At 39.4% G+C, this 10,505-nt stretch overlaps 1 protein-coding gene across 1 annotated transcript; it reads left to right on the top strand.

Moving 5' to 3' along the window:
* The first annotated feature begins 420 nt into the window (after positions 1-420).
* On the top strand, positions 421-10,168 carry LOC117260512 (uncharacterized). Its single transcript, XM_033632464.2, has 8 exons — positions 421-473; positions 4,862-4,901; positions 5,565-5,692; positions 5,914-6,093; positions 6,230-6,499; positions 7,680-7,822; positions 7,960-8,069; positions 8,696-10,168. Exons 3-8 carry the CDS (start codon positions 5,590-5,592, stop codon positions 8,829-8,831), a joined length of 942 nt encoding a protein of 313 aa, XP_033488355.2. The 5' UTR covers positions 421-473; positions 4,862-4,901; positions 5,565-5,589; the 3' UTR covers positions 8,832-10,168.
* Positions 10,169-10,505: the final 337 nt, after the last annotated feature.

Here is a 10,505-nt window from a genome sequence, read left to right as displayed (position 1 = left end):
TACATATACTATTTGGTTGATCGTTGGTGTTTGATGTCACAATGACAGATTTTACTATTGATGTCTAGTTCAGTGGTTCCCAACGGGTCCAGATTTCTGTTAGTCCACACAGTTTGATAAATTCAACATGGCTCTCTAGTCTCACGCTTTGAGAGTGTGACACATGCATTTTAACGTTTTCACACACTCACCTGCCACACCTGGTATTTCTCACGCATAAAAACAAATATTATGACAACGCCCATGAAGTTAAACCGTTGTATATGCAGTGGAACGACTTGCAAGACGCTGTGGGCACCGGAGAGCTCAACAGGAGCTTGGCACGCTCCAGCCAATCAAAAAATAACATACAGCTACCCAACAGCCAATCAGAAAATAGCATTGCTGTATCCCGGTAAGATACAGGTGATAGAGCTGCAGCACCGAGAAGAGGGTGCACACACACGACGGGGGTGCCTTATCACATGTGTGCAGTAAGTCATGTCATCATTTGATTTTGTAGCGCACTGAATGAAATTACTTGTTGCACAAAAGGAAAACAATGAGAGCTCATCTCAGGGAACATCAGCTGTTACCTAACAGTTTGACAAGAGTGCATCTTAATTGTAGCCAACAGAGCTCTTATTAATTGGGTGGTGGCTTAGTAGTTAGAGCAGGCGCATCTACTCTAAGCCTGTTGCCGCAGCGGTGCGGGTTCGACTCCGGCTTGAAGCCCCCCCGCTGCATCCCTGTCTTTGACCCCTTTTCACGCTTTTCTGTCTTGCAGTTAAAGGCAAAAAAGAATCCTTGCTAATTTCAGCAGCTATTGTAAACACATATAGATGGTTGATGACTTATGTGATATTTGAATCATTTTGAATCCTTTATAAACTGTATAAGCCCCTCCACCCCCGGCTCCACCCAGCAAAAATCTCACTCTGAACTGAGATCAAAACTAGAGCCCTGATGAAATTCAGTATCATACTTACATTTATCCATGTTGTTGAGCCAGTTTGCTGTCTCTGTTAAGTAGCTGTTTCTTAGTCACTCACTCTACAGCAGGACATGTATGGGGTGCTGTTTGTAAAGTGGCTCAGGCTGAAAATAACATCAACATTTTGCCACATTTAGCTTCAAACAATGTTTAAAAAACTGTTGTGAATTTTTTAACGTCACCTTTTACCACATTTACAGCAATATTTGTTAACTTAGAAATATATTAAATAGTTGAATCTAAATATTAAATGTGGCACCTAAATGTTAAATCTAAATATTTAATCTAAATCTAAATCTAAATGTTAAATCTAAATGCTAAATCTAAATGCAAAATCTAAATCTAAATGTTAAATCTAAATATTAAATCTAAATCTAAATCTAAATGCAAAATCTAAATCTAAATGTTAAATCTAAATATTAAATCTAAATCTAAAAGCTAAATCTAATTGTTAAATGTTAAATCTAAATGTTCTGGATGAAACTAAATATTTAGCTAATATACAAATTCACACTGCCGGTCACCGGAAGTACCAAAATAAAAGCTCGAGATGGTCAGACTGTGTTTATAGAATCAAATAACGAAGTAAAACCAATGTATCGGGGGAAATGGACACTTGACCATACATTAGCGTGATAATAACTACCTAAAATAATAAGAAACGTGTTTGGAGAAATTTTATTTGACGTGTACTTTGAGTTGTTAGTGTCCCTTCGGAGGGAATCACCTTGTTGTTTACAAATACTTCCGGGTAGAAAACTAGTAGAGTTTAGACACATATATATGCATATCTCACATTTTTCACGTCACTATATCACCGTTTAGACTAATCTGGTGTTTGTAAAGTCTATAAACACAATGATTGAACAAACATTACTATTTCTGTGTGCACGTTGTGAAATTAACTAGCTAAACGTTAGCTGTTAGCCCCGTTAGCGGTGTCTGTAATGACTCATTAACTCTAAATGGTCCGTGAAAAAAATATTTTTTCCAGCGGATGTCTTAGTTACAACATGATTGAGCTAACTGGAGTAGTTTCATGTCGTATCCGACAAAGGGAGGCTTTTAACAGAATATGTCCTGATGTTAGCTTTGCTGCTGCTGCTGCTGCTGCTGCAGCCACTGGTGCTTTCTAGACATCGTGATTTCCCAAAACTGAATAAATACCACACATTGCAACACAAAACTACTTTGCTAGCTCAATCATGTTGTAACTAAGACATCCGCTGGAAAAAATATTGTTTTCACGGACCGTTTAAGAGTTAATGAGTCATTACAGACACCGCTAATGGGGCTAACAGCTAACGGTTAGTCCCGCTAATCTACAATAACCATGTTATTTACAAAACATGCACACAGAAATAGTAACGTTTGTTCAGTCATTGTGTTTATAGACTTTATAAACATCAGATTAGTCTAAACAGTGATACAGTGACGTGAAAAATGTGCGATATTCATATATATATATACATATACAGCTAAAGTCTGCTGGTTTTCTACCCGGAAGTATTGGTTAACAAGGCGATTCCCTCCGAAGGGACACCAACAACTCAAAGTACACGTCAAATAAAATTTCTCCAAACATGTTTCTTGTTATTTTAGGTAGTTATTATCACGCTAATGTATGTTCAAGTGTTCACTTCCCCCAATAAGTTGGTTTTAATTTGTTATTTGATTCTATAAACACAGTCTGACCATCTCGAACTTTTATTTTGGTACTTCCGGTGATCGACAGTGTGAATTTGCATATTAGCTAAATATTTAGTTTCACCCAGAACATTTAGATTTAACATTTAACATTTAGATTTAACATTTAGATTTAGATTTAATATTTAGATTTAACTATTTAATATATTTCTAAGTTAACAAATATTGCTGTAATGTGGTAAAAGGTGACGTTAAAAAATTCACAAGTTTTTTAAACATTGTTTGAAGCTAAATGTGGCAAAATGTTGATGTTATTTTCAGCATGAGCCACTTTACAAACGGCACCCCATAGATATGGCACTTCAAATTAATTCATAAATTCAAATTAAAAGGTCTGTGCCAGAAATTCACTGTACTTCAAAATAAAGTGTTTTTTTTTTTTTTTTTTTTTTTTTTACAACTTGACACGTGCATTCAGAATGGACCTGCAAGTGACTTTTGGACTGCGACCCACCAGCTGGGAACCACTGCTCTAGTTTACTGTAGTTTTCTGTGGCCTTTGGCATCGCTTTAGATATGACTGCACATTGCTATATGTTTGATCCATGAATATGTATGATAACGAATGTATATTGCTAATAATTCATGTTACAAAGCACATACTGTACAGCACTTGCATATAGTATTAATAATTTACCGCACCACTCTGTTAGGAAGACATGATATTGGTGGTGAAATGCACTTGATTTTCCATCTCTGTATTTTCCCCAGGAAATTCACTGTTTGTGTTTGAAGTGTGTGTGCCGTCAGCTGGCTTAGTGTAATTAATTACTTACTGAGGGAAACCATTTTCTCTTTCCCGAGTAGGCACACTTAATTGGCAACTTTCTACTGTTGGTTTACAATAAATTCAATTACAAGTACTGAATAATATTGATATAAAACATTATTAAGATATTTGTTTCTGCAGCAGTTTGAGGCTGAGGTTAAAATGGGTTACTGTATAAATGTCTTAAGCCCTGTTTCTTTAAGCCCAGTGCAGTTCGCCTCTGTTCAGTACACATTTTTCTCTGTTTCCACTGTGAAAAGTTGTGGATGGTACCAACAGAACCGTTCCTTACCGTCCCCATGTTTGGTCCCCCCTCTGTTGGGGTACCTAGCACACAGATCTGGTACTAAAAGGTGGAGCTGTGAACACTGCAGTCTGATTGGTCAGTAGAGGACGGTCACTCTGCTCAGGGCTGAGTTGTGTCTGGTTTTGAGGCTCATGTAACCACTGTTCATACTGTGGAGAGTTTTATTAGTAAACTGTGACTATAAAATGAAAGGATGTTTTGCTGCCTCTCACAGCAGCTGGAGTCTGAGAAAAAATAACTTAATTCACTGGGCCGACTGCCGGAAACTTTTAAGGTGGAACGTTAACTTGTAATGTTACTCAGTGCATGAGGTGATGACATGAATCCATCAGCACACCTTAAATTTCACTGTGACAACTTTGAGCATTACTGTAGTTTTCATATGGCATATTTTTAAGAAATGAGTTGATCTTCAAGTGTTTAAAAATATTTATTAATTTCGACCGTATTACGTGAACTGCATATATTCTAATCCTCACTTGGAGAAAAAACAATGTTGCGGAGCGTCATTCCTGTGGGCTACAGCAACACTAAACCCCTGAGCTTGTCTGAGAAGGACTAAATGCACAAACCTGCTATTTTTAAATATCCCATGGAGAGAGACTCTCACTGCAGCCTGTTTTATTTTGTTCTGAAAATGTGGGCGTGCAGCCTCGTTCTGTGGACGATAAATGCTTCTTGATGAAAATACTGAGGGGGAAAGATGGTCAGAGCCACCTTGTTCTCCTTGGTCAATAATTCAAACATTTTGATTTACGCAATATGGCCTTTCCTGACTCCCAGTCATGTAACATTGTCACTTATTTAACCTCAGTGGGCAGTTAATTTGCAAGAAAAGGGAACAGAAACCAGAGAGGAATAGAAAACCACTTGAAAAAAACACTTGAGGTTGTTTATATCCAGTTCTAGTTTCCTTTTATAATTTGGATCGAAACTTACCCAGAAGTCTAAACTGAGAGTGTGGTCATTTGATATATTTATATAGATGTTTTTTGCAGATCAATCAGAGCTAAGTCAAACATTTTGATGACATGGACAAAAGGAGCATCCTGTTTTCTGCACAGTATATAATAATGCTGCACTAACATTCTCTTTTGCAAAACAGTTCTCCTGATACGGACTTCTTTAACCTTCTCTGATCCAAGGTACGTGCATTATTAGATTATTGAATATTAAACTGTGAGTAAATGTTCTGCAGTCCAGTTATATATACAGTGCAGTTTAAATTATTTTAATTAAAGGCAAAACACAAATAAAATATAGATTTTTGGCATTTATCATACATGTATTAAAAAGACAAGTTTGCAAAAATATAATATTTACAAATAAAACATATTGTATTTATTGTTCCATTTAAAACAATATAAAAAGAAAGTAAATTGATAAAGTTATAGAAATAAAATAAAATAAAATAAACAACAAAACATTAAAAATAAAAGGGTTGCCAGATCTGGTGTGATTTAACAGGATTTTAATTTACATTTTACTCCAGACTCAAAAAATTGATGGTAACATACTTACGAATAAATAAATATTGCATTAAATTAAGCAAGCTTCATTTGGTGCTTGCTCAAAAGGCAAAACACAAATGAATTATAGATTTTTGGTTCTATCCTTGATTTCATGTAAATGTCACATCTGACTAGAATCAGTACTTGTAAATAAAAATCAGTCAAGTACAAATAAGCACTCAAAAATATTTAATTGGAGCATTTTAACAACAGATTTAAAAAGGGGTGTAAAAAAGCCTTAATAGTTATAATGATGTATTTGTGACTTAAACATCTATAAGTGTCTCATCTTTACAGGAAAACCAGTGAGACCATTATCAGAATGGATTTAATGGACACTGATGACACGTGTGTAGATAAGAAACTCACACTGGATGACACGTGTGTAGATAAGAAACTCACACTGGACGGCGTGGTCACTGAAGGTACAGTATCAAGCTGGTATCAAGTAAAAGAGGTTTATATTTTATACCTTTTGCATGGTACCTTCTAACTTTGAATTTATTCGACAGGATAATTATTTCCTTACAGCCAATCAAATCTTGCATAAAAAGTATTGCCTGTGATTGTGGTTAATGTGGTCCATGCTGTCTGCCCATCATATGTAGGCTACACATGTCTGTTTATTTGTCTTTGGTTCCTAAAGGTGAAACACCGGCACTCACAGACACTGACACGCCCGTCCAGCCAGCTGGGAGAAAAGGGATTTTGCCTTTTGACACGGTGGATTGCCAGAAAAAAAAGCTGGCCTCTAGATATGTGACTGTATGTCTCGGCGTACTGTGTGCTGTCCTGGTGGCTGGTAACATAGGACAGCTTGTCTACTGTAAGTCATATTTATCCAGCAACTGCCAACTGGCCTTTAACGTTTGACAAACCAGCTGATAACATAAGAAACGTAACTGAAACAAAAATTCCAAATGATCTGAGCAAATATTTTTAATTTCTTCTGCATTTTACAGATGCCAGCCACCGCTTGTCGGCAGAACGCCTGCAGAGCAGTTATGATGCTCTAACTGCAGACCGAAAACAGTTAGAGGCGAGACTGAGTGACCTGACTAGAGAAAAAGACCAGCTGCAGAGAGACAAAGAGCAACTGCAAACCAGTGATAAAACTCTGCGGCAGGAGAAACAGCAGTTACAGACCAGTTACATTGAATTGGCATCAGGTTGCCTAACCGTGACCACACACTTCCAGAACAAGATGTTGAGGACGGCGGTTCAAGTAAGAAGTAAGATGTCTCTTATAAAAGTAATCAGTAATCTCTAGTAATCAGTTACAATCAGTCATTTGGTACTCTTGGCCTTTATATGATATTTTGTCCGACCACCTTTTTACGCTTGCGAGGCTGCTGGAGGTGTCGTTGGAGTTTTGGTTTACATGTGTTTTGTGGATCTGGAGAAAGCTTACGACCGTATCACTGGGGGAGTTATGGGGGGTACTGCAGGACTACGGGGCACCACGCTCACTGCTATGAGCCATCCAGTCCCTGTATGATCGAAGTGTGAGCTTCATCCGCATACTCGGCGCAAAATTAAACACGTTCTTGGTGGGTCTTAGCCTCCGCCAGGGTTGTCCCTTGTCTCTGATCCTGTTTGTGATTTTCATGGACCGGTTTGGTGACCTCAGAAATGCGTCTCTGCTTTTTGCAGATGATGTGGTTCTGTTGGCTTCATCATACCATGACCTCCAGCATGCACTGGGGCGGTTTGCAGCCAAGTGTAAAGCAGTCAGGATGAAAGTCAACACCTCCAAATCTGAGGCCATGGTTCTCTCCCGGAAACTGGTTAATTACCCCCTCAGGGTTGTGAAAGAGTTACTGCCTCCAGCGAAGGAGTTCAAGTACTTTGGGGTCTTGTTCAGGAGTTAGGGCAGAATGGAGCGTGAGACTGATCGGCGGTTTGGTGCAGCTTCTGCAGTCATGCAGGTGCTATGCTATGTCATGGTGAAGAGGGAGCTGAGCCGGAAAGTGAAGCTTCTGATTTACTGGTCCATCTATGTCCCAACCCTCACCTATGGTCATGAGCTCTGGGTAGTGACCGAAGGAATGAGGTTGCTGATACAAGTGGCTGAAATGAGTTTCCTCCGTGGGGTGGCTGGGCTCAGCCTTAGAGATCGGGTGAGGAGCTCGGACATCCGGAGGGAGCTTGGAGTAGAGCCGCTGCTCCTTCACGTTGAAAGGGGTCAGTTGAGGTGGTTCGGGCATCTGATCAGGATCCTCCTGGGCGCCTCATGTTGGAGGTGTTCTGGGCGCGTCCCACTGGTTGGAGGCCTCGGGGTAGACCCAGAACACGCTGGAGGGATTATATATGTCGTCTGGCCTTGGAACACCTTTAAATCCAAGACCCAGCCCCAGATAAGTGGATGAAAATTGATGGATGGATGTTCGTCTTCATGTTTTCTGTTTGCAGGCTTGCCCTGTCAGACCGGCTGGACGAAGTTCGGTGACAACTGTTACATTGTTTCAACCGAGAAGAAAAACTGGACGGCAAGCAGAGACGCCTGCAGCGCTGTGGGAGCAGATCTGGTCACCATAAAAAGCAGCGAAGAACAGGTGGAAATATAAAGAGAAAGAATAAACTGGGAGATCTTAAAAATGTATTGGAGAATTGAATACAAAGGTTTGACTGGGAGAACTTTTTTTAATGACGTTTGAATCTTTCCTGTATTCTCTTTGTGCTACACTAACAGGCATTTGTCAACAGGATCATGCCATCAGGCGTCAACGCCTGGATCGGCATGACTGACAGTCGTAAAGAGGGGACGTGGATGTGGGTGGACGGGACCCTGGTCAACACAACGTAAGTTTTATCCAACAGAATGTTCAATTACAGGGTGGTAATCACCTGTGTAACACTGGGGGAACAAGTTTAGGATCATCACATTAGGGGACACAACTACTGGACAGGTTCGTTAACCATCTTTTCTCTCTTTAATATTTGATTTCTTTTTCAGTTTATATCCTTTTATTGTCTTCTTTTATGCATGTCGGTAACTTGTAAAACAGCCTTCAGTTATTCAGCAACTAATGTAAACAATCAGCGGTGATTTTAATTTTGTATTTTGTTGAAGCAAGATGACACATGAGAATAATTTTACCTGAGGTTAACTGATGGGGCTTATAATGCATTATGAATACCTGTACTCACCTAAACACACCTCAACAATCAACTGTAGTGAGAACTCATAGAGTCAGCGAAATTCATAATCTTGTGTGGGTGTTTTTTAAAACACGTAGGGATGGTGATGGGCGTGGTTAAAACAATATCACAGATGACATGAGGAGTATACATAGCATAATTTCTTTGCAATCGATACTTGAAAGAAAAATCTGGTTACAGTCCTTTTACAACCAGGTGAGAGCTGCTGAGAAACAAAATCTGTGAGCTGTAAAAGGCATTTATGTTTCTGTGATGTTGATCATCAGGCACTGGCAGAAAGACCAGCCCAACAGTCATGGCGGGGAACAGGACTGTGGAGAAATTGTCCAGAACTCACCGGGAGTGGGAGGATGGAACGATGATGGCTGCTTTGGTGACCAGAGCTATATATGCGAGCAATGACATCACTATTATGTACACATTTAACAATGTGATGCAGACTGTAAAAAGTAAATGAAACCTAAGATGGTGTTATTTGGCTTTCTGCAACTTAAAATATGAATATTTTCTTAGAAACATATAAGAATGGGTGCAAAGGTCACACACTAATGATCAGCTATGCATTTATTAGTACATCTTACTATATGATGACGAAAACTCTGTTCATGTGTCTGTTCCACGTTTTTCTCCTCACTGACTTGGTCAATCCATGTGAAATTTGGCACAGTGGTAGAGGGTCATGGGAGGATGCGAATGAAGCAATATTACATCAATTGGCCAAAGGGGGGCGCTATAGCAACTGATTGAAATTGCAAACTTTGAATGGGCATATCTCATGCCCCGTATGTCGTAGAGACATGAAACTTTGCACAGAGATGCCTCTCCTCATGAGGAACACATTTGCCTCAAGAACCTAAAACTTCCGCTTATATAGATTTCCGCCATTTTGAATTTTTTGAAAAACACTTCAAATGGATATCTTACTAGGAAGTTTGAGCGATCTGCATGAAACTGGGTGAACATAATCTAGGGACCAATATCTAAAGTTCCCTCTTGGCAAAAGTTGGAAAACTTAGTAAAACTGAGCTTCTATAAGGCAATGAATATTGCGGAGGGCGTGGCTCATCACATAAAGGTGTATAACATCTCAAGGGTTTCACCCATCACCACGCAACTTTGTAGGCATATGAGCACACATAATCTGAGGGGACCCCTCCATTATTGACCCCATCAAACAAAATGGGGGCGCTAGAGAGCTCATTTCTTATCTAGGCCTAACCGCCATATGGATTTTTACTAAACTTGGTAGATATGTAGAACAGGACGCCTCAAGGTGACTGGAGAAATTTAACTCTAATTGGCAACTGGGTGGCGCTATAACAACAGAAATATGCTTAAAATGGCTAAAATGCAACCGATCGCTGTGGCTCCCCCTGTGGACCAATGTTGGGTTTTTTTTTATAATTTTTGGTATGACTAAGTCATGGTATGGTATGCTGTACATAATCACGGAAACTGTCAGTGTGTCATTCTGTCAGTCAGTCATTCTGTCTGTCCCACGTTTTTCTACTCACTGACATGGTCAATCTATGTGAAACTGCACATAGGCATTGAGGATTGGCACAGGTAGAAGGTGACAAAGCTACCAATGGGTATGGACTAGTATATTAAAATGCTAAAAAATTGACTCTCTGCAACAAAAAAATATGATTTTGATAGAAATGTAAAAGAATGGGTTCAAATGTTATTTGTTTTTGTTTCCTGTCGTGTGTTGTTTTATTAAAGCCTCCTCCAGTGTATTCTGGCATTTTTATGATATTTCATATAGTTCTGAGTCATGTTCTGACAATGCTGTTTAGCCACACTGTTCAGTTGCCTACGTTAAGGTTAATCTTTGGTGTGTTGGTACAATGGACAATCAAGACAGGTCGGCAGAAGACATACCTGCACACCAATGCAACTGGGCTGGACAGCCACATATAATGTTCACAGTCTGAGATCAGTGCCAAAAATGTCAGTTTATTTAAAAGGGCGCTCAAAGTGCAACAGATAATTTTTAAAAAGTGAGCAGCAAACTGCTCCTGACATGAGTGCTTCACAGACGGGTGCAGACACAGACAGATTCCTACCAGGTGT

The sequence above is a fragment of the Epinephelus lanceolatus genome, chromosome 7 (assembly GCF_041903045.1).
Source record: "Epinephelus lanceolatus isolate andai-2023 chromosome 7, ASM4190304v1, whole genome shotgun sequence".
Taxonomy (NCBI): Eukaryota; Metazoa; Chordata; class Actinopteri; order Perciformes; family Serranidae; genus Epinephelus; species Epinephelus lanceolatus.
The sequence above is the reverse complement of the archived record's forward strand: the minus strand, read 5'-3'. Positions and strand labels throughout refer to the sequence as shown.

Excerpts from the sequence above, each read along its gene's own strand:
- LOC117260512 (XM_033632464.2), top strand. The coding sequence starts at position 5,590 with ATGGATTTAATGGACACTGATGACACGTGTGTAGATAAGAAACTCACA. Across the intron at positions 5,693-5,913 it reads GGACGGCGTGGTCACTGAAG|GTGAAACACCGGCACTCACA; the intron begins GTACAGTATCAA and ends TGGTTCCTAAAG. Across the intron at positions 6,094-6,229 it reads CATAGGACAGCTTGTCTACT|ATGCCAGCCACCGCTTGTCG; the intron begins GTAAGTCATATT and ends TGCATTTTACAG.